Genomic DNA, 25,975 nt, shown 5'->3' with positions numbered 1-25,975 from the left:
TCCTGAGAGAGGAAACCCACCTGCCAGGAATCCCTCCAGGAAACCAGCCTGTCAGACAGTACCTGTTCTCTCCACACTGCCAAAAGCCTGCAGGTGGCAAGCTGCAAGGAGGCTGCTCATTATCCTGCCCCTTATCTACCAGTCAGTATCACCCCCAGGTGAGCTTTCCATGGCAGATGGGTCAGGCACAGTCTCTACTTGCAGACTACTCACCACTTAGTGTTGACTGAATGACCACCTTGTCTGGCCAGTCACCTGCACAAAGCACTTTTGGGGAAAGCCTTAGGAGCCTATTGCACAATGGACAGGACTTGCCTCTTTCATATTTCAGCGGGAGGGGGGGAAGGAGGGAAAGGATAGATCCCAGGAAGACCAAGAAATGTGCTACCAATGTGTGAGTGTTTTCAAAACTTGGAATTTCAAATCATTGCAGACGGAAAGAACAGGTGAGGAACCTGGAAGGAACAGGTGAGACCAAGGCACGTGGGCAGAAGGACAAAAGGTCAAGGGTCAACTAATGTAGCCATGGTTCCATTTGCTTCTCATGTTCTGTTTCCTACCTCAGAATATGTTCCCCTCCTTGAGGCACGACTTGCTGAAGGAGAAATCAAACGCTTGTGACCCTTTCTAAATCACTGAGCACATGTCCAAGAATGAGAGCCCAGAGAAGACACAACATTTGCCCAAAGCCACACAGCAAAATGGTAGACAATGAAGAGCCAGAATGCAGATCATTCTGTTTGGGTAGGGTCCTGAAGTTCATGGACAGAGGAAAAGTTACTGCCTGTTGCTCATGGCACCCTCCAATGGCAGAAGAGGGAGGAACAGCTAGGTGACCTCTAAGGTGGAATCCTTATAAAATGTCAAGTTCCGGGAGTGTCTGGTCTTCCAGAGTTCTCCCCAAACCTGAACAGCCTAGGCACAGTGAATGTGAGCTACTGGGGTCCAGGACCCTGCATGGTGGTCCCTGGGCTTAAAGATGAGAAAGCTGAAGCCAGGAGGGGGCCAAGAGTCTGCCCAAGGAGCACGGCTTCTGCCCACAGCACATGCCTGGGATGCCCGGGCCAGGGCTGTGCCCCTGTTGTGTGTAGTTCCCACTAACCTGGTTTCCTACTTCTCATCCTCCACCAGGCCCAATGGCCATGGTCTCTCCTGAAATGAGAACACCTTCTGGGGCCATTCCTGTGGACACTGAGTCACCGAATGGAGTGCCCCAAAGGTTGTAGGGTGAGCCTGGGTGATGAGAAAAGGCTGTTTCCTCAGATTCCTGTGATGGCCACAGCAAAGAGTGCTTGCTAGGCTAGCAGGATCTACTATCACCCGTATCTCCTCACTATCACCCGTATCACTATCACCCGTATCACCCGTATCACCGTATCACTGTCACAGCCTCATCTATTACAGATGAGAGTATTTAAGCTCAGAGAGGTTAAGTAAGTGGACAGTAGATACATAGCTAATGAGAAAAGTTTGGAGCCAAGGTTGGTTTTGGTTTTTTGTTTGTTTGTGGGAGTGGTTATTGTTGTTTTTCTTTTTCTTTTGTTTTGAGCTGCAAGCTTTGACCTTTCCTCTGTACCGTGCCTATGCTGGGTGTGTGGGAGTGAGTCATTCCCCAAGTCTTTGAATCTCAGCAGCCTTCAAACCTGCTAATGCAATGAGAGCAATAGAGATTAAGTCTCAAGAGATCTCAAAGAGCCCAGATTTCTTCACTGGAGATGGAAGATCCCAGTCAGAAAAGCACATTCCATTCATCACCGCCTTCGGAGTAATGAGTGAGGACGCTTCTGTAGGCAGCCCTGGCCTCTCTGCAGGACCTACAGCAGAACCCTAAAAGCCTCCTTCTCCATCATTGGTACCAGTCCACCAATCTGGACTTGGAATCGTCCTCAGGTCTGTCCACTCCTCTCCTGTCTTGGGTGCGCAGATACTCTTTATGTCTCTCCAGGAAAAGTCACCAGGGGTCCATATTCCCTAAAGATGGGATGCCAGTATGCTTCAGGACTCAGCTGGTCTGCATTTTCTTCTGGCTAGGGGACCCACATTGAGTTTGGGGACACAGTGATGCCCTCGGGGAGTATCAGGACAGCCAACATGCTGGACAGACAGAATTACCAACTCCAAATCTCATATACTTACAGTAGGAGGATATAAGGAAACCACCCAGAGAATGCCTGGTGAGTGTGTGACCCTCCTCCACAGGGTGAGTCAGGGACCCAGGCCTCTCCACATGGCGGGGGGTGGGAGGAGGGTTCCATCACCTGCTGGTATTCAGGGAGGGTGACAGAAAGACACAGAGAGGATTCACAGCGGCTTTTCAAAAACCTGGGCTCCAGTCTCCCAATCCCTCATCTTGAAGTATCCAGCATCCCCAATCCCCCCACTGGATAGACCAAGTCCTCTCACTTTTGTGGGGACTCTGACAAAGTGTGTCCCAGTAGGAGGCTACGCCTGGTAACACCACCAGACTGCCTCTACAGGAGGACACTTGGGTCAGACGGAAGCCCTCCAAATTATCCATTCCTTCAGCTACAAATCAGAGTCAAAATACTAATTCAGGTGGTCCTTGAGAGTCTTAAGCAAAATGAAAGAATCAGGCCCAGCAGCACACACCTGTAATCCTAGAATTCTACCTTGGGAGGTGGAGGCAGGAAGACATTGAGTTTGGGGATAGCCCAGGCTACATAGTGAATGAGACTCTGACATGATAGATCAAGTCAGAGAAAAGAAAGTAAAGGACAGAGAGGAGGGAAGGAGAGAGAGAGAGAACAAGAAAGAGACAGAGGGAAAAATTACTTCCAACGGTACTCTTGACATTTTCAATTTCCAGTGTGTGGACATGAGATTGGTCCATGCAGGTACTTTCCAACTTGCCCAGGAAACTGTTACAGTTTTCCTTGGAGCAGCAGACACAGCAAAGGGGGGCCCAACTGCAGGCATCTCTCTTGCCTGCACTCCTGCCTGCACTGTCCTGTCCTACATAAATGACACTGTGAGTCCTGCAAAGGCCTAGTGGCTTTCCTGGCCAGGAGTGCTCAGTTCCTGGCATCAGGTTCTGAGTGACGGAATGTGCTTTGGGTGCCACCTTGCTTCAAACACCAGAGCACCTAGCAATTGAGCTGGATGGGGGAGGGGTGGGCTGGCTAGGACAATGCCATTGGTGCTCTAAGGTTTTTGTTTTTCAACTAATTCCACCTTTTAGTAGGTTGCAAGTCAGCCTGGGGGGGGGGTTAGATCACATCATTTAAATATCGACTCTAATTGGGTGCTGGCTTTTGTTCCTTGCTCCATGTGAGGGCTGAGATCATCAAGATTCTAGATGACACTGCAGGTGAGTGGTAGAGCCATTCGAACGTGTGCGCGCACGAGAGAGAGAGAGAGAGAGAGAGAGAGAGAGAGAGAGAGAGAGAGAGGGAGAGAGAGAGAGAGAGAGAGCGCGCAAGTGCACGAGTGTAAAGCACGTAAGTTCTTGACCTGCCAGATTTGTTTTTGCACAGGAAGTTTGAGGTTTTTGTTAATTTTCACTTCCAACCTCATTGGTAAGTGAAATGCACACTCTGATTATCTATCACAGTTGCTTTCACTTTCATGTGTCCCACTACCCACCCACTCCTAACACTGGACATCTAGCAGTGTCTGCAGATAAAAATTTGATTATCATACATGGGAGAGTGCTATTGTCATCTAGCAGATAAATGTCTGGAGTGGCACCAAGTGCCCCACAATGTGAAAAGAGCAACCCCCACGGGAGAATCACCTGGACCCAAAATGTCACCATGCTGAGGTGAAGAGCCCCTGAGGAAAGGGGAAGTACTCTGTTCAAAGCAAAACAAACAAAGAAACAAAGGAGGGGCCAGGTGGACCACGGGAGGGGCCAGGTGGGCCACGGGAATGGCAGCTGCTTGGACCTGCTATACAAGTGCCCAGCCCCCATTCTTCCTGGCCTTTAAGCCAGAAACCTAAATTTCAGTGTGAAACTATGATTCTTTTAAAAGTCCACATCTAATCTGCATACTTTAAAAATTCTATGCACGTTAAACAAAACAAATCTGGAGACACTGAAGTCAGGGGGTACTGAGTAGGAGCCAGGGCTGCAGCCGCGCCAGAGAAAGGCCCCTCCCCACAGGGAACAAGCATTAACATTACCTCTTAGAGGAACCCGCAGGCTTAGACGGTCCCTTGACTTACCGGACTCCCCTCCCAGGCAACTTCTGTTGTGCTATGTATATGTAAGAGAATCCTGCTTGTGTGCTTTCCCTGAACAACAACTGTAGCAGCTAAGTAAAGTTGTATTCTCCCATTTTCAACACCAGGGGTTCAGCTTCACAAAGCCATTCCTCAGCTGTTCAGGGTGGCAAAGCAAAGGGCAGTCTTAGCTCCAAGACAGCTTGCTGGATCTCCAGTGTCTACACAGAAACATCAAGAAGGGGTTTATCCCACTCTTGGGTCCCCACACAAGCATTAATACACATACCTCTGTGGTCTGATCACCCCAAGTTCTCCTAGCGCTCAGAACCTCAGCCCCACATCTAAAGCTGCATTTTCCCACTGGGAGTGAGGTTTTTCCCCAGGGCTCGGTCTGATGTTTCATCCATTAAGGCAGGTGGCGTGGACACTGAGCAGGTGGAGGCTGGAAGTACAGGTACTCCTGCGCAGGGCAGACTGACTCCAGAGAGCCAGCCACCCAGCCTGAAATTCCAGTGCTGCTGGGGTGAATGAGCCCTAGCTAAGAAGGGACAGTCTTTGGGTCATGAAATAAGCAACCAGCAGAACATTCCAGTTGATTTCCACATGCTCTTCATCTCAAACAACGCTTTATTTCTCTCTTCAGCTCATTCTTTTCTTTTCTTCTGGCCCTTCTCTCCATTCCAAATGTCTTCAGGGGAGAATCCTCTAGCACAATTCTTACATCTCAACCACAGCAAAGCAAATAAGAAAAGGAACAATTAACAGTTGACTGGAGGCCATCAGAAGACCAGCATTAATGTACAAAATGATTCCTTGAGGTTCAAGCTTAAAACGCTTTCATGCTGGAATATAAGTGTTTTTGTTTTTTTGTTTTTTCTGGAGGTTCTAAGCCATTATCCAAGCCCACATCAGACTCAGATGAACTCACCCTTCTCTGCTAAACACACACACACAGGAGCATGCTGGGTTTCATAAAATGATTTTAATAGAAAAGTACAAGATATGAACAAAAATAAATAATCTTTATCTCTTTTCTAGCTCAGCAAGTTGAAAACTGTATAAAAATTGGCCTAAGATGTAAGTTCCTCCTTTCTTTAAAAACACTGTGAGAGCTTTTATTCAACCTTCTAGATTGACTCTCACCAACCTTTAATGACATCTGCTTTATAAAGTTGGCTAACAAACCGTTTCCCTAACATAAAACATCATCAAATCATCATATTTAAGTTGTAAACTCCATAACAGGCAAATTAGAAGATCCCTTTTATAAGGTTTAATTCTTATGTCTCTAAATGTCTCTGCAATTAAAAAAAAAATCATCTCAACCTTCACAACATTGTATCTTGTTTACCACTCCACAAAGAGAGGGATGAGGACAAAATGCTTTAAGAAAATAAATATTTAAAGTATGCTTTACAGTAACAGTGCCTTAGAGCTGTGCCTCCGTGCTTGTTTGCATTAAATATGTACTTGAAGTTGCAAGCAACTTTGCAAGCAACTTTCTCTGCTTGTATTTCCAGACCCAACAGTTTTTACAGGTGGTGTCCACTACTGATCACTTTCATCAGTTAATACAGCTCTTGTCCACGGTTCTGTCATCCTGCTCTCAGGCCCTAGCTGAAGGTTCCAGGGGCTTGAATAACATTTCAGAAAAACACATTGGAAACTGCTATTGGAAAAATCCTCAGAGAAAGAGTGTGGGCAGGCAGCTGCTGTCATAGGAAGTGGCAGTCCCCGAAGGTCAAGAGCACAAAGAAACAGGACTGGAACAACACAGCCTTGACCCAGGAGCCCAATACTGACCATTTTGGACATGGTTTTGTTTGCCACTGTCTGAATATAAATGTTTCATTGATGTTCCTGTACTGGGAAGGTCTTGAATACGCTCCAGGATGGGAAGAAAAAAGATGCTGACATTGCTACATCGAGTATATGTTTTAGCAATAAAGAACACTGGTCAATATACAACTGAAGAAAAACTGAAACAGATGTGACTCCTAGAACCACAAGCGTTTGAATTTGGCCAGAAATGCTATTTTAAACACTCTATATGTTGGTCTACTGTTTTTTTTTTCTTTGTGGAATAATGCATTCTTGGTTTCCTTTAAAGGTTTCAATATGTTACAAGGTTATCCAGAAAGAGAAGAAGAAAAAAAGAAAAAGAAAGAAAGAAAAGGAAAAGGCTAGTTAATGTACCAGTCTGCACAGCCCTGGCCAGATTCTTGTCTACATTTCCAGAAAGCAGAAGGCCTTCTAGTACCGCACATCACACAGGAGCCTTTAGTTCCTGTTCTCTACAGACCCTTGCTTTCTTGCCACAAAGACTGCCTTCAACTGGGACAGAGAAGGCCAAAAGACCGATGGCGAGCTCACAGAGAGACACAACAGCAGCGGTAAACACAATGACACGTGCAGACATGCACATACACATGCATACGTGTCTGTATAAGCTGAAAGTCTGGTCATGGATGAAAGCATGAGCCTTTTTGGTTCATCTCTGGGATATTACAATAGCAACACACTCTAAAACAATTAAGTCGCGTGCATAATGCTAAAAGAATGTGAGCAATCCTGTGACCAGCTTTAAGCCATCTGCGTGATTTCTTTCTCTATTTGAAGGAACATATAGGAAAAGAGAATTCCACTTTTTTTTCTGTTACATATAGAGCTCTTTTGAGGCTTCCAAATTGTGCAGTTTTGGTAAAAATTGTCTGCTCTTTTATTATTTGAACACGTAGCTGCTGCCCTAAGCTGTCTCTTGTGGCTTCTCCTAAAAATATTTCTCCACATGAATTAGCTGAAGGACAACTGAAACCTCTTACCAATATACAAGTAACATTTTATTTTATATTCTATCTTCCATTGGCATAAGCCTTTCGATGTTTTTTTAAACCAGTGAAATATACAAATCACACAAGACAGAAATATGTACATTAAAAGTACAGAATAAAAGCCATAAAGGATATACAAAATATCTGAATGATGTGTAGAATATCTTACATTAAATAGTTTTTTAAAGCTAGGATTGTTAAACTCCACTCTGCTCATAAACATGAATCATTTAAAAAGAACATAATCTGATTTAGCAAATAAAAAAAAAAAGAGTACTTCATGGTTTTTGTAGAATAAAAACCAAAAAAGTGACATTTTAAACTAGATTAGTGCTTTTTTTTCCATTTCAAGATCTTTTGCTTGTGATTCACTGTAGCTGTGGGGAAATGAATATATTTTTGGGCAATAAGTTAAGAGCCACAGGACTGAGGTGACCAGAAGGCTACCAAGCCCATGAAGGGAGACATACATCTTTTCAAACCTTAGAAAAACGGTATCAGGCCGTGAAAACAACACAGCAGATGTCACTTTTGAAATAGAGGTGCCCTTATTTTAAACTAGCTATCTCTGTGATGAGCTGGTTTGCTTCAGGATCAGTCCTGTCAGAAAGACAGGCACAAGTCCTCACTGAGAAATGAGGTAAGCAAATGGAGGTGAGGCTGGTGCTCCTGGGTTCTGGGAGCTTCTAAAGGTCCAGGGCTGCGACAAACCACAGTGCCCTCCCCACGAAGAACACCAAAGAGGGTGGAGAACTGGGGGTGGGCAGGAAGCAGAAAGGCCACTTTCTGACCAACATACATTTCAGGACACCAGCCCTGAATGCTTCTTCAAAGTCTAGCTTGCTTCCTGGTGTTGGTGGTAGGATCCTGTGAAGTCGCAGGCCAATGTCAAGACTCAAAACATTTTGGGAAAAAAAGAAATCTCAATTGGCCTGCAATGAAGGACAACAATACTCCAGGCAGAGTGATCCCAGAGCAAACTGTAAATCTAAGTCATGGGCTGCACTGAGACGTAATTATATCTATATTTATATATGTATATTTATATATATGTTATGTACAAAGGACTGAGCTATCAGGCACCATTAAACCACATCCCCTCTTTTATAAACGCCACTGTTCAAGTACACTAGGAACAGTTTTAGCGTACACCTGCAGAATAATAGGAAAAGCACAAATGGATAGTCTCAACACAGGAATAGAACAACCCAACAGCCAGCTGTAACACCTCTGTGGACTCCTCTGGCCAAGTCACATCAGCCAAACCCATGAAGTTACTGTACCTCCAAAGCAAAGCCTTGGGGGATAAACAACCTCAGGTAGCTGGTTTTGTACTCCTGGGGACACTTCCTGCCCTACAAGCAATGAGCACCCACTGGAGCTGCCATTTGGAAGCACAGCCAGCAGAGTCCAGAGGCGGGGCTTAGGGTCAAGTAGGAAGGTGGCTGCCAAGGTCTCCTCAATGAGGCAGTCTGCCTTTCTGCAGTGCTCAGCTACATGGCAGTTCCTTGTTTCCCGGGTAGGGGGTCTGGCAAATGGGATTCATGGTAATTTTTCAATTTTAAGAAAATAAGATGGCTTTCAAAACAATGTTCTTTTGAGTCAGAATAAAGTCTGATATTCAGAACAAGCTGGGCTAACACCATAAGGTCATGTCCTCGATGTAGGGAATTTCAAGTTTTCTAATTTCTGGGCGCTTTCCTCCCCCAGCCCACCAGCTCCCCGAGTTTCCTGAACTGTTAGCAAATGACATGTCCATAAATGGAATATCCGTAGATGGGCTGTAGTGACACATGATATGCCTGCCTATGAAGATATGAGATTTTCAAGTCCTCCAAAAATACAGAAAGCAGGCACATAACCTCTGGAATGGGGAGTGTCTCATAGTCTATATTTCTGGCATATATGTATATTTAACACACCTATGTTTAAGACCTTTTGTCTTGGGCCGGAGCATCTGCCATCCATTTTGGTCACAGGAGCTGAGTCATTCATGGGTCTGCACCACCTCTTTCACCTGGATACCACCCATCCCACAGGACTCCATGTTTGAGAAGGAAACCGTTTCTATGCCTTCTAAACGTGAACCCAAACCGCACAGCTAAGTTCGAACATGTGTTATTTCCCCTTTATCCTGTAGCATCAGAAGAAAGAAGTTTTATACTAACTTTGCAAAGATCCGCAAAATAAATATTTTTCTTAGTTTCCCCCACTATTGCCAAACATTAATTATAATATTAATAAAAACCCACAGAGTTCCTAGATGGTAACAGAAAAAATATATGGTTCCAGCTGCAATTCCTGGGGGGGGGGGGGATAAAAAGAACCAGAAGCACTGTACTTTCTATAAATAAGTGGGTCCTGGGAGTGGGACTGGGTGACGGGCGAGCAGGCACACCACTATTTGCAGACGAACTGATCCACGATCTCTGTGCACTTCTTGCACTTGACATAGCAGCACCAGTGAAACTTGCAATGACAGCGTTCGGTCTGCACCGTCTTAAACTGGTCATAGCCACGACCACAGCACATGAGCTCGCAGCCGTCCATGCCTTCTGAGGTCTTGTTGCACAGACGTCCCTGTGTGCCCAGCGAGCCCGTGCTCTCATTGCGTACGCAGTAGTCCGGGCTGGGGTCAATATAGACCAGGTCCTGCGTGGTCGGGGAGTTGAAGCGGCTGTTGACCTGGACCAGCTTGCCTCGGCTGTTCAGCCGCATGGCTGCCGCACTGTCGTACTTCTCCTTGAGGGCATCGCCCACCTTCCGGAAGTCCGCCAGCTGCAGCCAGCATGTCTTGAGGCTACACGAGCCAGACACTCCATGGCACTTACAGGCTACATCTGCCAGGTTGTATACTGTCTGTGGGAGGAAAAGGGGAAGGTTACAAAAAACGCAACTCCCTGGAGGGGCTGAGGTGCAGGCATGCGCAAGGTGAACAAAGCTGTTCTTCACTTTCTAGAGGCGGCCACGTCCCTTGGCAGGATCAGGTGCCGTGCAGTTTTCAATCCTCATCTCTAGAAATACTGTGCTGCTTTCTTTGAAACACTACAGCTCTCTGGTTTGCATCTTTCCATCTTAGCTATCACATTCAGGTGGGAAAAGAAAAAAAAAAATCCAGTGACCTCCACTTTTAGCAGTACAATGAAAACTCTTTCTTTGCCTGTGTTCCCTGAATGCAGACCCACACCCAAGCCTCTGAGGGCTGTGCTGTTATCCTTCTCTTCACAGAGAAGGGAATGGAGGCCTGGAGAGATGAGTTCCTGCCCAAACACTGGGAAGTGGGGAGTGCCAGGATCCCAGCCCTGCCAGTAAGACACCAAGCTCGTGTTCAATGACTTGGTGTGTGCTAAGCCGGGAAGGGGTCCATCCCCAGGGTCACCATGGTTTCAATCTTCACCCATCCTCCCATATTGCTGTGTGCCTCCACTGTCAGGGCAGCTCGGACACCTGTGATCTCATCCAGTGACACTAGCAGCTTTGTGGCATGTGCTGAAGGGGACGGTAGCATGGTGACGTAGCAAGGGCTCTCACACAGGCCGCACAGCCGGGTCGTGGGGGATTTGGTCTGGGATTCAGTCATCCCCACCGCTATCCCCTCCCTCTACAGTCCCTGCTCCGTCCTGTCCCGCCCTAGGTCTCAAGGACCACCTTGCAGCCATGGACACAGGATGTCTGACTCTGCCCTTGAACTTAAGCAACTGGCTGCCCCCTTTTAAGCCTATTTGCCACCTGTGGATTCTACCAACTGTGGAACCTACCACAGTCAGGAGGATAAAACTGTCGGAGGCAGGGAAGCACTTGGCACTCCAAATCCACCCAGCAAACCTGGTCTTTCTCCAGGGTGATGGGGCCATGGCCCTGGGTTTTTGCCCAGTCACCTCAGGCCTCCCAGGAGCAGTGCTCATAGGCCTGGCCTGACAGCACTGTGCCCAGCAGTCTGGGAGGTGGTGGTTGCCTATTTATAGCCCTGACTTCCCACAGTTTCTCATGCCAGCGACCTTCCAGAGTCATCATGGTGTGGCAGTGCTAGCCAGGGCCTGTCCAGAGCTGGAGCTGCTTCTGCCCAAACAACTACCTTCCTCCTCCAAGGACTCATAGGAACTTTCTTTTAATAGGGGCCAGTATACTCTCTTGCCATAAAGACTTCCAGTCTGAGGAAGGTTTTGCAAATATATTTAACCTTTGCTCCCTTTTAAGGAAAACCAAAAGCTAATGCCCTACAGAAATGTTAATATGATTTCCTGGCATAGTGTACAACTTCTTAAGGTACCCAACCCCCACCTTGGAGAAGAGCTGGTTCCTGTGTACCTTTCTAACCAAGATCCTTCCTTTAGCTCATTGTGGCCATGATGGGTCAAAACCAAATAAATGGCACATTTAAAGATGCAAGTATCAAAAATAGCAAAGGCATTTCTCAACTTCTCCGGGGGTCCCTCTCACCATTTGGAAATGCTTGACCCTCTCCTGGCAGTGGAAAAGCCCCTCAGGATTTCTCTCTAGGAAAGTGGTCAGGAAGTTCCAAGTGGCCTGAGGCAGATCTAGTTGGATGTACCAGTCAGATCCAATACAGAGGGGAATGATGCCAGAAGGTGGGAACCTGGGAATGGGCTCTCAGGGGCTTCCAGAGAACAGAGCTGATGCTTCCCCCTGTAGGACAACCAAAACCTAAAAAGAGGTACAGTCCCTGAGGTGGATGGCCTGAGGGGACACATGCTGGATTTTCTCCCTAGCAATCACCTGCCTCCTCAGGGAAGCAGAAGCAAAATCTCATTGTACTTAGCCCTCCCCTGACACTCTCAGGTGTTTAATATCCATGTTAAGAAGTTAGCTGGAGTTATCTCCATGATCTCTGACTTCCCCATGTCCTATTATTCTGTGGTGTTTAATAATTAACTTATTATTTATCAAGTCCTGACTACTGGCTGACCTTAGGCTAAAAACTGAGATTGAACCAAACGAAACATTGTTGTAAGTCAGATTTCTTACGGTGTACCCAAATACCTGACATCACTTAGTCCTCACAATGACTCTTTACCATGGCCACTGGAAGGTGAGGAAATGTGGAGACTGAGGCTCAGAAACTAAGAGAGAAGGGCCTGACTTTAAACCAGCATCTCCCGTGGTTGCTCCGTACCTTTTCATCCCTAAGTTCAGATACATGTGTTTAAAGCAAGTTAACTGAGGCTTGTAACACAGATCCACTGCTTTTCTTCAGCGGCCACTAAGTGGTTCTCTTGGCCTCAGTTTCCCAATCTGTAAGATGAGGGTGTGGGGCCAGAGCATTCTGAGGCTCCTTCCAGTCCTCTGTGGTCTACTCTGTGATTATCTTCCTTTTTCCTCACCCCAAAATACAGAAGAGTGAAATCTCTGACCAGAAAGTTCCTGGCACTTACCTTGGGTTCTGTGAAAAAATAATGGCCCTGGTTTTCAATGCTGCCAAAGTTAAGAAACATTTTCACCCCTTCATTTTAAAGCAGCCATAAAGTGCCATGTGTTTAACCGCAGGGGGAAAAAAGGGTCTTTTAAAATATCTTGGAGTAGCTTTTCATATGCCCAACAGGGAAAGGAAAGAGCGGAAACCAGGAGAGGCTCAGGAAGGCTGGGGACAGATTGTCAGTTTCTCTTCTCTCAAGAGCCACCCTGGATTGGCCAGCTGGTCAGACTTGAGAAATGCCAAACTGCTAAAACTTCTTTCCTTTCCCTTAAAAAGGCCCGTTGGAAATGCTCTCAGCCCATCAGGTCTGCCACATAACACCAGAAGACAGACAGAAAAAGAAGAGCATCCAGAGCAGAGGTGAGACCTTGCTCATTGCTTTCCCCAAACTGAAACCCAGGCCCAAATGGGTGACCTCTACTACCCATTGGTGGGGATCAGATAAAAAGGCACACAACATAGTTCTCAGAAAACAGCTGGAGCTCCAAGACCCAGGGTCCATCAATGGGATCATTCAGCCCCCTGGAGGGGCAGGGTTTCCTGAATGTGTGCCTTTCTTCCAAAGAAGCCCCTCACAAAGAAAGTGACCTTAGGGAAAAACAAACCTGTAATCCCAGCACTCACTGGGGAGGCAGAGGCAGGTGAATCTCTGAGTTGGAGGCCAGCCTGGTTTACAAATCGAATTCCAGGACAGCCAGGGCTACACAGAGAAACCCTGTCTTGAAAAAGAAAGAGAGAGAGAGAAAGAAAGAAGAGAGGGGGAAAGGGGAGGGGAGGGAAGGAAGGAGAGAGAGAGAGAGAGAAAGAGAGAGAGAGAGAGAGAGAGAGAGAGAGAGAGAGAGAGAGAGAACAAAGAGCCCTGGAAGAGCAACTGAGGCAGAGGAAGATGAAGGAAGCCAAGTATACACAGAGCCCCAAAGTATGGGCATCCCTGAGAGACCCAGGAAGGACCCAGAAGCTCCTTCTCCTCTGGATCTGGGGGAGGGGGTGTGCGCGCGCGGTGAGGTGGGGGGTGGGGGTGAGTCAGGCTGGGAGTAGGCGGTCATGGGGGGTTGGTGGTGGCAGGGGGACCCTGGCACTCACCCTGCGGCCTGCTTCATTGTTGTGCAGGTTCATGAGGATGCGAGCGCTCTCATAGGAGCCCTTGGCGTGGATTCGTTCTCGTTCTCGCGCGTCCACAAATTCCTTGGCGAAACGATAGCCGTAGTCGATGTTGTCCCCGCAGCCGCCCCACAGCCAGTCCCGAGGCAGGTCCTTGGGGCGCGCAGCTCTGCTGCAGCCACAGGTGGATAGCTCGCCCTCGCGGCACGCTCGGCTCATGGCGTTCACCACACCGGCCGCGCTCACCGCGTACGTGAAGGCCGTCTCTCGGCTGCCTGCGGGCAAGGAGGGAGGGTCACTAGATTGTGCGTGTGTGCGCGCGTGCGCGTGCGCGTGGCTGGCGGCGGGGGGCACTAAGGCCTCCAACACACTGGCCTGTGCAGGCTGGAGAAGGCTGGGAGAGCACCAACACTCACCAATGCTTGGGGAGGTCGAGGACCTCACCACATCAGGCCTTGGACCCAGTTGCGAGGCTGAGGAAACCACTCCTCAAAAGTAAACAGTTCTCAGGCCTACTGAGGGCCGGAAAAACATGGACAGCAGCCCCCCACCCCCACCCCCAAGAGAGAAGTGGGAGCCTCAACACATGGGGAAGCTGGGTTACTTGGTAAAGGAAGAGGCAGGTACCTGCTTCTGCTGGGACATTTCAGAGCCCAGTCAGGCCTTCAGCATTGCTAAATTGATTTTCACTAACCCCTTTCCAAGATACTCCAAAACAACTTATTTCCAAAACTGTACGTGAAAGAAGTCATTGAGGGACAGCTCAGAACTGGGCTAGACGTTTTTACTCTGTTTCTAGTGTTGATATTATTTTCATCTCGAACAGAACATAATCCGCTAAGCTTGGAAGCCTCTGTGAATCTCAGGCCCCCATCCCCAGGCGGACATTGCCTGGGGGCCACTGTTGATTTTTGCCCAGCACCCTCCTTCTGCAGCTCTGTCTCTCCCCTCACATGGGTTCTTCAGTCTTTACCACCCAGTTCAACAGTTGAAATTTCTCATTTGAGAATGAGCCGGATTGCTCTCGGTACCTACCTCATCTAATCTTATCCCTCCCTTCCAGACTCTCCTGTCCTACATCCCTACCCATAGCCTTTGCCTCACACTGGTGAGAAGCCAACAGAGAGGAAAAGCAAACAGACCTAGGGAAAGGGGATGGGGGGGAGGGAGTAGAAAGTGTTCTTTCCTCAAACTGGTAAAGATTATCTCCCTATAAAGCACTCATAGGAGCCCTATTGATAGAGACTAGAGTAAGCTCTACTTGCACGCAGACACTTTTCTACATGTGACAAGAATCAATCTGATAAACATCTGCACTGTGAGAAAGAAGGGGTTAACATTCAGCCAGCTGGGTGAAGCTGGGCCTGGGTTTGGGGGGAAAGATGGGGCCTCACTTTCAAAATCAACTGTAAAATAAGGGTATTGAAATTGATGCTCACGAAATAAAGGTCTCTTCTGATGCTGTAATTCCCTATACCAGACTGGGTTTCTCAGACATTTAGAAAGCTTGTTAGCAATCTCTATGGAGCAGAGGCAGCACAAAGACAGATGATATCAGCAGGACCCAGCCAGCCCCTAAAGAGAAGGTCTAACCATGAGGGATGGTCCTGGGGACTCTGGTGCTCTCCCTCTCCAGGAATAAGCCTGTCTTACAGCTCCCTGGGGCCATTCATGATCCCTGGGAAGAACCATGGCTTCAAGTCACACAAACTCTTCCCTCCAACACTTAAAAAAAATGAATAACTTCAGGAGTATGCTGGTGGTTGGCAGGAGGCTACAACCAGAAAGCTCCAGTGGGGCTTTACATCTGCCTAGTTCAAATTAGACAGCAGAGTACATACATCGGGGAGCGGAAATAAATGAGGAGAGCAGACAGATTGGAGGGAGTTATCTGAAGATTAACACTGATAATACAGAAAATGCTGCGGCCTGGACCTGAGAGCTGTGGAATAAAAGCGTTGTGTGTAGGGGGAGAAGAGATAAAATGCCCCTGTGAGGACAGAGGGGGGTGAGACACTGTCCTTTTAAGTACACAGAGCATAAAGGGCTTTTATACATGACACAAATCACACAGCTTTTTCTCATAGGTCTAGCTCAATCAACTCCACTTTCATCCAGAACACAAAACCTGGTAGGAATCTCTAAGCTAATTGTTGACTGTGGAAAAACATCAGCTTGAAAAGTGCTCTTCGGCCGGTGGTCTGTGAGTCTGTCTAGTCATCCTGCTTGCTCATTTGGCTGTCTCCCTCTGCATGAAATCTATGCTGACTTGGATCCTCACATCACTTAAAAATGGTGCCTTCCTGACATCTTTTCACAGTGTAGAAACAAAGACAAGAGAGAGACAAAAGCTGGAAGGAAAGGGGAACATGATGAAAAATGAGAATGTTTCCAAAATGAAGCCCGGACCCTTCAGGAGGCGACTGTGTGCAGAGCCTCCAGGGCAACTGGCACCTTAGAAAAATGAGCCAAGAAAGGGGTCAAAGGTGGTGGCAGGAGCTTCTCAGACACTGGCCCCTCACAGGGTCAGAGTCTCACAGACAATTGTTATTCTCCACATCTCTGGGGTACTGAGGGTTTTGGAGTGAGCTGGGCACGCCTTGGGCACCAAAGGTGTTTTCTCCTAAGCTCACTGACCTCAAGCAAAGCCTGAGTTAGGAAAAAGAAGGTAAAGACATTCTTCTACTCTGTTCCTTCTCACCTAAAAAAAAAATCATTCTAATTTTTCTACTCTCTCCTTTCAAGTAGTAAGAAAAATAAAAATTAAAATAAAAAGACCTCTCGAGAGTCACACCCAATTTACCAGGTGGCTTTCTGCTCTGGAACAACCAGGTGCTTTGGAACCTCTGGCCAGTGAAAAGGCACCTGGGGCATCAGATGACCAGCTAACAACACTGGTCACTCTCCCACGACCAGGCTGTGGGACTCATGCAAGCCCCATCACCCAATATCTACCATGGAGTACTACACAGCCAAGGACCAAAGAGGGTACTTGCAAGGGACAACTAGGTACAAGCCTTTGGAGTGAGTGTTCTAATCAGGCCTTGAGGAGACAAGCACTTTGCATCTTGGGCCACATTTGAAATAAATCTTCTGCAGGGCTCAGATTCACTCAGCAAATGGGAGCTTATTCAGTAGACTCTTGCCAGAGAACCAGGAAAGGATGTTAAGTCAAAGCTGTGTCCAAGCGAATTCACAGTAAAAACACTTCCAACTGTCATCTTCCTCTGGCTTTTTCTAACTCCTGTCCCATGGCCTAAGAGGCAGCTGAGATGCATATAAGGAACATGTCCATAGAGTTTAGAAGGTTTTAGCTCCTCTCTTGAAGTGTCAGAAGACAAAAATAAGTCTCCACTATGTCCTCACTTGGGTACCTTAAGACAGCCTATATCCAGGGACCATTCCTGGTTCCTGAGGCTTGCTCCTCCAGGCTGACCCCAGAATATACATTAGCACATTTTAATCATTGACAGAAGGGACAAAGCCCCATGAACCCTGCAGGCTGGGGCTACAGGCTGTTCTCCCACTAGCATGGCTTCTAAACCTGTGTTAGTTTAGTTTATGAAGCTTCGTGGCTGAAGCATCCACTGACAACTCTTTTTTGTTCTCAATGAATGCACTTTTTAGGGTTTTCTTTCAAAAGTATTTTATCCATCTGTGATGGATATTAAGCCATCTTTTTTTCTCTCCAGTCAGTATAAACAGTTAATTGCCTTGATAAATTGACTCTTACTTTTGGAGTCACTGCAGTCATATTAATTATAAGGGCTTGTTTGCATAAAACTAAAAAGACCTAAAACATTCACACCAGAAAACACACAGGGCCCATCTGTCAAGTAGAATCCTAGACTATTGCAGAGAACCACAGGAAAACTGAACTTTCATTTTTTTTTTCTTTTCGTCCAATTTAAATTCTATCTCCTCCCTACATGGAGCAACAAGTTCAACAACATATTTAAAATTAAAACTCAAGCTGTAAGCAAAACACTTAAAACTGTTACTTCAAAGCTGGTTGAAAGCCCAAGTGTATATTTTTCTGCCGATTGTCAAAAATCACAAACATAAATTGTATCACTTCTTACTAAAATTCTTTCTGGGACTAAAAATAAAGTTTTTAACTTTATATATCTCTGTTGCCTCAGGAAATGTCTATATTAGGAAAATTAAAACCTTACTGCCAGCACTGCCAGCGTTCTGAAAGATGACAACTTGGGCCATTTAGATTGCGGCTTAAGACACTTATAACCATCAGAAGGGTTTTTAGATTTAAAAGGGTTTAAATGTCTTAGTTTTCCCCCATCTCCTTTTGATAAATCAAAGACAGTATCGTGCTTCTGCTTTAAATAAAACGCATTTTACAAAAATTAAGTGTTCCAGGCAATGATGGCATCTGTGATAGTGCCTTCCTGATTTGGTTCAAGAACTTAGAAATTAACAGTCTGAGGTGGGGATCAGAATTAATACCATTCTGGATAGTGACAAAAATCCTCAAGCCATCACCCAAACTGTAAAAAGTGGACACCTCACCAAGCATTCAAGCAAACATAAAGGCCAGTGCAGGACGAAGTTGAGGCGCACCACAAGCGCTTTCTTACCTATTTGCATCACCCTGCCAAAGACAGAGGTGTTGTCCACCGTGCTGCAGTTCCATCTCCGATGCCGAAACTGGTACTGGCATTCCTTGATGCCTGTCTTCGCACCTTCTCCGATGTACTGCATATGGTCCTGATACAAGTGGCAGAGTTTCTTCTGTCCTTGAGAAAGCCCTGCCAGTTGGCTGCAGAGAGGCTGTGCGCCTATGATATATACTTCTGACATCTGAACAGGGTTATTCATACCTAGCGACCTGCAAAGGGGAGGGAGATGTGTATTCAAGATTTACGTGAACCCTAGAGGTAGCTTCCCCCCTCCCCAGAAGCATGTCAGCAATACAGCACTTGGGGCATACAGATGCCTTTTCTCTTCGGTTTGTCCACATGACAAAGTATAAGAAGGGCTTCATAGAACTCCTCTGTTTAAGCTCTGCAGAAAACAGAGGTATTGTGTAGTCCTCACCCAGCCATCTGGCTCCCTCAGTTAGTGTTTTCACTGCCTTCTTTGCCAGTCACCACATACCTGAACCAATATTTTTGAGATTCCCTGAGAAAAGGGGGAAAACGTGGGTTTCCAGGGACTGGCCACAGACTTTAGAGACAGTGACTAGGTGCCCACAAAGTGGTCAGATATCCTCAAAAATCCAGGAGCATCAGAAGTAGAGACAATTAGATAGTGGGAGGCAGGGGTATCTTCCATGAATGGAAGTACAGAGGAATGTCTATACTGACTGACGAAAATCCCCATTTTCAGACACATTCAAAGAGATCCTTATGTGAACATGAAGGAGCCAAGGCAGGAAATCCAGTGACAAAAAGTCACATTTGACAGACTTTAAAAACGCTATTCTTTTACCAGGGAGAAAATATCCAGAACTCTGTCACATACAATTCCCCTGGATATACTGCAGTCCAGAGAGAAACCCTCATTTAGGGACATCAGACTATCAAGTTCACCTCTTTTTAATCCAATTTCAAGTGCAAATACTTCTCGACTTGGGTTTAGCTCTCTTCTAGGACTCTGCTACCTAAGACACTGTGGATTAATAACCTGGCAAAAGGTAAACTTTATAGATAGGCTGACAATTATTAGAGAAGTACATTTCCCTCTTATTACGTGATGCACGACTCCAAGTCCATGCCTCAACAAGGACCTCAAAGAAGAGGGCTGAGATTTATATATTCGGGTTCCCCCGTGGAACCGAGTATATAATTTACAAAATTAGCAGGTTACATGGAAATTCATGTTTAAAAGGCACATAGAAAACATACATATCTGTATTAGTAAATGTAACTGTACCCGTGTTCACGCTCCAGCTTCCAACACTGTAGCATAATGCAAGTGTACTTTTAAAAAAGGAAAGGACAGGCACACAGAATCAACTTACCACCAAGAGTTAGCTTCTATTACAACCTGGGCGAAGGAGAAAAACGTGGCCAAAGCCATTAGGAAGAACTTGGAAGACATGGCACCTCCAGCCGTCCCCAAAGCCACTCCCGGGGTTAATATTCCAGTGGGCTTCTGGAGAGGGAAGAAAGGAGCAGATGTTTATTGCCTTCAGATAATTTTCAAGCATACAAGTTTTAACAACGGAAACATCCGAAGTCTCTTAAGTTTACTGTTGATTGACTGCCCTTCTCCTCCGTAAGTTTTTTTTTTTTTTTTTGATGGCAAGATATAAGGCAGTTTCTTTTTCCAAATTAATCCACCCACGCAACCTCACCAGGAAATCTTATTTCGCTGGGATTCTGCGCGCGGGACACGCCAGCGATTACAAACATGTCTCCAAGCTGTGGAGTCAAAGCCCGGGCGTCAGGCTTCCTGCGACTTCGAGTCCCGCAACCCCTCGCTTCCCTCTAGCTTCCCGCCGCACTCGGTCCCTCCCAGGGAATTCACTCGGGAACCCGCCGCCACCCTCGTCTTCTCCCGGACCTGGGCCGAAGCAACAAGTGGAGCCAGAATTAATTCCATGGGCGAGAGGAGCGCGAAGGCGAGTGGAGCGCACTGCCGGAGGCTGCGGAGGAGGCGGGGTGGCCGGCGCGGGGGTGGGGGTGGGGGCAGGACGCGGGAGGGAAGGGCAGGGGGTGGGGGCGAGGCCCCAGGGACCGGCGCGCGCGCGAGTGCCCAGCTGGGAAATGCAGCTCCGAATTAACATCGTATGTTTCATAATCAGTTTACGGGGCCGATTTGGGGAAAGCTACTTCCAGATGGGGAAGAGAAGCCCGGGCTTCCTTTAGGATCTGCTGCAGCCAGTCTGGGGCGGGGAGGAGATGGAGTTGGGGGTAATGAATGGGAAGAGAGGTCCGGTCTTCCACCCTAGGGAATCCGGAAAGCCTGCCTCCTCCTGCCAGCCGCAGCCTCTCACTCCGAGCAGAGGGATAGGTCCCGCGTAGGAAAAAGGGTCCGGCTTCAGTTCTTAGAGAAGGGGCTCTTTCCCCTGCCCTTCCCCTCCCTCGAACCCCATTATTCTGACTCTTTACTCTCCCCCTGAGCCCCAGGTCCAACAGCTGCTGAGGGCGGGGGGGTGTCGAAACCACAGAGGGCCTGGTGTTTCCCCTGGAGCTGCCCCCATGTTTTCATCCACCACTGAGAGCCCGTGTCCTGAAGTACACTGCCACCCTGCCTCTCTGGCCCAAGCCGGGCTCAGTTCACTTTGTTCCAGAAGGTTGGCAAATGGGCCGAGGCAACAGGTCCCCCAGAGGCTCCAACTCCTAAGCACCAGCAGTTTCCCTGGCCGCCAGGGCGCAGGAAGCCGAGTGGAGAAGTTTCCTTCCCGGAGGTATCTGGGGGCAGAAATGTCTGTGGCTGCTCCCACTGGTGACTCTTCCACCTGCAGGCGGCGGCGGAGAGAGAGGAGTGCGGGGAGGAGGAGCAGGTTTCTGATAAGGGTAACTCTGTGATGCCCGCGGCCCCCGAGGGAGCCCCTTCCTTTGGAAAGGCAAGAGAGGCGAACCTCCTCCAGACGAAGGCCCCGCCGAGACCGGCTCGGTAAGGGGGTGAAGGGGACCCTGCCGGCCGTAGAAACGCTAAGGGGCCCGTGAGTCACCCCTTTGGCTTGGAGACCTCCGGGCTCCTGGTAGAGGAAATGCTTATGCGCGCTTCCCAGTGCTTCGAGCCCCGGCCGGGTCGCCCCCAAAGCAGCGCCAAGCTGGAACCGGAGAGAGAAAATCTGGAGTTCCCCCGGTCCAGGAGAGGGAAGGAAGGTTCCGTCTCCTTCCCTACCCCCGCCTCAAGTGTCAAGTTTCCTCCAGGGGAGGGGTGGGCTTCCAGGGTCTTTCTTTGCGCGCGGCCCGGGCTTGCAAAGCCTGGAGTCCCCAGTGGAAGGCTGAACCCTACACTACCGTGAGCGCGCGCGCGCCAACACGCGTCCACACCCCCCCTCGTGTACACTTACACACACGTGTGCACAGACACCCACGTTCCGAGGGGCTCCGGTTCCCGGGTCGCGGCGGGCCTCCCTCACTTTGGGAGCTCCACGGCGGGCGGGGCGCGCGGGGCACGCGGGGCGGGGCGCGGGTGGTGGAGAAATTGATAACAGATTCGGCGGATTACAGGGAATCTCTTTGTTAGAGCCGAAACCACACAAACCGAACCCTCTTCCCGGCCCGACGCCCCCCGGGGCAGATCCACCGGTTCCTAGGACCCCGGCCAACCGCCGGTGGAGCCGCCCGCTCTCCTCAGCTCCGGTCTTCTCGGGTGGTTTCCGAACAGGGGTGTCCCAGGGCGATCGACGGGGAGAGCCCGAGAGCAGGGTCTGCCTCGCACCCCCTGCCTGGAAACACCTCGGTTTTCTTCCCTCTCCAGTCTGTCGCAGCCCCGCAAACTTCAACGACTCGAGGAAGTCACAGCGAACTCGCTAACGAACACCTCCGCTCTAGACGGTAGAGCATCCGCCCGGTTGGGTTTACGAGGGGTCGGCAGCGGGGAAGGCCGCGCGGAAGGAGGACTGTCGGGGGCCTGCCGCAGCGGGGCTAAAACAAAAGTTCTGGTCGGGGTTACCCGGAGACCCGGCCGGCTGTTCCCCCGCGGGGGCTCAGGAAGGCGGACCGCGCGGACGGAGCATCTTCCTCGCGCCTGCGGAGGAGGCTGCGGGCGTTAAGGAGGCGCAGCGCAGGGGTGAGCGGGGTGAAGGAGCCGCGTCCGCAGGTCAGCCGGCCGACGACGCTGCTGCTTCCCCACCAGCCAGCCTTCGGGACGGGCCAGACGCAGGCTGGAGGGCTACTCTAAGGTGCCAGCGCGAGGGAGAGGGGAGCTGGTGGGGGAAGGAGGACGCCCCGGCTCGAGAGGAGGCGGCCAGTGCAGAGACAGGCAGTCCCCAAAGGTGAACACCAAAGACGCCAGGCAGTCTCTTTGGGGGCGGGAGCGGGGCGGGAGGCACGGCCGTGGCCCTGCCTCACTGTCTGGTCATTTCCTTTTGCTAGGTTCTGCATTTAGGGCCCAAGCCTGGGAGTGGACACGGTGAGAGATGCCAACTAGGCGGAAGCAGAGAGTGACCTAGGCTCCCGGTGGAAGGGCTCCGTTCCCGAAGGAGTGGGAAGTGAACTGAGTCCCCAGTCCGCTCTTTCTCTGAACCAAGCGGAAGGACGGAGAAAGCTGAGGAAGGGAAACTCGGTTGCAGGCACAAAGTTGGTTCCTCGGCTTCAGAAAAACAAAAATAAAAACAAACAAACCAGAACGGCCGAGAGAAGACGCTGGAGAAACGGCCAGTAGGCTGCCTGCTTAAAGGGGAGTAGACAAAGGAAGCAAGCGTTGCTCCCCACCGCTCCGGCCTGGACCCGGCTGAGCTATAGCTGCCCCACGCCAGGGATACGCGTGAGCACGGTGTGTGCGTGTGCAGCGGGCAGGAACAGCCAATGAGACACGCCAGAAGTTGTCTGGCGCTGCAGTCGGGTAAGGGACCCGAGTAGCTCCTGAGTGACCTAGAATCGTCAAAAGGTCGGAGAACAGTGACAATCCAGGAGACACCCCTCTAGCTCGATTCTCCTTTTCCAGAGGCTCGGCGGTGCTCCCCAGGGCTCCCCAGGACCAACACACAACTACCTCCCCTAACTCAGCACAGACTCTCCTGCCCCAAACCGAGTTTTGTGCCTGAGAAGGATAGAGAAATTAAAGATTAGCCCAGTCCCCAGTCTCTACAGAGGCGAAGTTTGCAGACGAAGTCACTGGAATTTTTTTGTTTTTGTTTTTAATAGATGAAGAAGCAGATACTGAGAGGGGGGAACACAGCACGCACCCAGGGCCACAGAAAGAATTGGTCAGACAGCCCAGGCCACACCCGAGGCCTCCTAAGGTGACACTCCCTCTCCTGTGACCAGAAAGAGTCGGCCTCCGTCCAATCGCCCGAGGCCCCTTTGCTGGGTTACACCTATGGCCCCTTCCCCTTCACAGCTCCGCGCGACACAGACAGTCCCCTGGCGGAGGGTATCCGAGGGCTCTCGCTGGGAGTAGGGGGACTCTGGTTGCCAGGGATGCCGGCTGGAGGAATGGGAGCGAGAGGAGCCCTACCTCCAGATGGCCAACAGGGGGCAGCCGGCACCGCGCGGCCGGCTAGGAAGGCCGAGCTAAAGTTGCGAGTTTTGCCGGCACGTAGCGCACCCCTGTGCACAGGAGCGCTCTGGAGGAAAATCCAGGGGCTTGGGCTGGGCCTCCTTCGGAGGGACGAAAACTAAAGCCGGCCTGTCCGAGACTTTAGAACAACTGATCCCCAGCCTCCCCCACCGCCGACCCCCAGCCCTCAGAGCAGAGCGAGGGTCCCCAGGAGTCCACCTAGACCCTACTTTCCTCCACCCCCCAGTCGCTGGGTACTCAGGACAGTGTCTCCTGCGCCCCCCCCCAAAAAAAAACCCTCCCCTGATGGAAAATGTCTTTGAAACCAAATCTAGCTATGTGCGCTAATATGAGGAGGGCAGAGGCTGAGGAGGTGCGAGCTCATCCATCACAGGGCCCAAGTTACTTCCCAAGAGCGAACTGGCCATTTAAAGTAGGAGCAGGGAGCGGCGTCTGGGACAGAGCGTGGAGGGTAGAGCAGGGCCCGAGAGCACAAGGTCTTAAAAGCCTCTCTGAGGGAAAAAGCTTGTTTGCTTTTAGGAAACATCTTCATCCCGATTTTCACCTTATTCTCTAGAAAACTGGGAACGAGAGACACGACGAATAAATGGAAATTGTTAGTGAGACGCGGAGGGCAGACGGAGGAAAAGTTGTTCGGAAAATTGCTAGTTACACTCCAAGACGAAACGTTAACTTTTTTGTAAAAGTGAACTCTCGGTGACCCTCGGAGTGTGTGACTCGGCTTTAACATACAACTGACAATTAAAACAAACACGAGTTCACAAACTAACCCCCGCCCGCTCTCGCTACGCGGAGGCCCCGGAGTCCCTGAAGCACTAGGCTAACTCCGCTCAGGGGGTAGGATTAAAGCCACTGGGGCCACTCCTCCCCGCCCCCACTGCCGCAGTAAAGGGCCTGAGCTCACCCAGAGGCCGCTAATAATGCTAATAACGCGACCCCGCTCGCCGCGCAGGGTGCGCGTTGGACCCCCGCCAGGCACTCTTAAAGGCACAGGGGCCGGAACGCTCGGGTTACTCGACCTGGACAGCCTGGAACCCGGCCCTGCTCGGAGGTTGGGGGTGGGGAGCGCCTTGCTCCGGGGTAGGTGGCCCCTGGTTTCCCTGGTCCCGCAGCAATTTCTCCTAACCTAGGAATCCCCTCGCCCCCGAGATCTCCAGCCACACAACCTCCGCGTGCTCGTAAAGTAAGCGTTTGATAAATATTTGATGAAACGAGTCATTCTCCTGTTGCTGAAATACACATAGTTAAACCACACTCTGGGTTCTCGGGGTGGAAAGGAACGCCGTCCGTGACCCGAACTATTTTTCCTGCCCTCTTTCTTCTCCATAGCTGAAAAGGTTTAGAGAAGAGCCGGTGCGAAAAGTCTCCAAGGACTTAGAGGCAGTGTCCCCAGGGCAAGGGGACCAAGAGATAGGAATCCCGGCCAGTGATACTGGAGTTCAGCTTTCTCTAGGCAGTTGGGGGAAAGGAAGGAATGGATGGAAGCAGTTCAGTTAACTTTCAAAAGAAAAAAAAAAGTAGTGTGCGTCGGTGCGTCCAGAACACTTACCTTCATAGCGAGGGGGAGGGGGCGCGGAGAGGAAGTCGCCCCCGAGCGAAGGCGGCCGAGGAATCCGGGCGCAGCGGCGGGGTTAAGCCAGGGGCGACGATCCAGAGCCCGGCTGCGGAGTCCTCCCGGGCGCGTCGGGTGGGCGCAGCGCCCCGGAGCGGAAGCGAGCGCTGGCGGCCGGGCTCGGGCCGCGCGCGGGGCTGGCGGAGCGCGGAGATGCGCCCGGGAACCGGGAGGGCGCCGGCGCGCGCGGGCGAGCAGCGAGCGCGGGGCCGGGCCGGGACACGGCGCCGGAGCCGCGGGTCCGACGAGGGCGCGCAGGCGACTGCTCCGCGGCGAGGCGCTCCCTCTCTAACGTCCATCAGCGACGGCGGTAATTAGGGCTTTCCAACCCCAAATGTGGGCGTGATTGTGCAAAAGACTTTACAACAAATAATAAAAAAAATTCTTCACAAGAAGGTGAAAAAAAAAAGCCCCACTACTCAACCGTGGCCCGAGGCGGGGAAGGGGGGAGGCGAGCCCTGTGCCCAAGCTGCCCCCAGTTCATTCACACCAGGAATTCTGCAGACTCCTGGCGGCTCACGCCTCCTGGTCGTCAGCTCCTCCTCTCCGGGTCTGTGGCCGAAACGTCTGCTTCCAGGGGTTGCTGCTGCAGCCGAGTTAGTTAGTGGACGTCTGTGTGCACACGCCGACAAGACTCACTCACTCACACCC

At 50.0% G+C, this 25,975-nt stretch overlaps 1 protein-coding gene across 3 annotated transcripts; it reads right to left on the bottom strand.

The window, feature by feature from the left end:
- Positions 1 to 5,148: 5,148 nt before the first annotated feature.
- Wnt5a (Wnt family member 5A) lies at positions 5,149 to 25,405 on the bottom strand. 3 transcript variants are annotated; one of them, XM_021656692.2, is made up of 5 exons: positions 25,262 to 25,405; positions 19,532 to 19,665; positions 18,147 to 18,397; positions 13,534 to 13,826; positions 5,149 to 9,875 (listed from the first exon to the last, which is right to left on the bottom strand). In XM_021656692.2, the coding sequence occupies exons 1-5, from the start codon at positions 25,265 to 25,267 to the stop codon at positions 9,417 to 9,419; spliced, it is 1,143 nt and encodes a 380-aa protein (XP_021512367.1). In that variant the 5' UTR covers positions 25,268 to 25,405; the 3' UTR covers positions 5,149 to 9,416. The 3 variants fall into 3 exon arrangements, with proteins under 3 accessions (XP_021512367.1, XP_021512368.1, XP_021512366.1); XM_021656693.2 differs by lacking the exon at positions 25,262 to 25,405 and adding an exon at positions 21,539 to 21,694; XM_021656691.2 differs by lacking the exon at positions 25,262 to 25,405 and adding an exon at positions 20,077 to 20,197.
- Positions 25,406 to 25,975: the final 570 nt, after the last annotated feature.

The sequence above is a fragment of the Meriones unguiculatus genome, chromosome 9 (genome assembly GCF_030254825.1).
Source record: "Meriones unguiculatus strain TT.TT164.6M chromosome 9, Bangor_MerUng_6.1, whole genome shotgun sequence".
In the NCBI taxonomy this organism is placed as follows: domain Eukaryota; kingdom Metazoa; phylum Chordata; class Mammalia; order Rodentia; family Muridae; genus Meriones; species Meriones unguiculatus.
The sequence above is the reverse complement of the archived record's forward strand: the minus strand, read 5'-3'. Positions and strand labels throughout refer to the sequence as shown.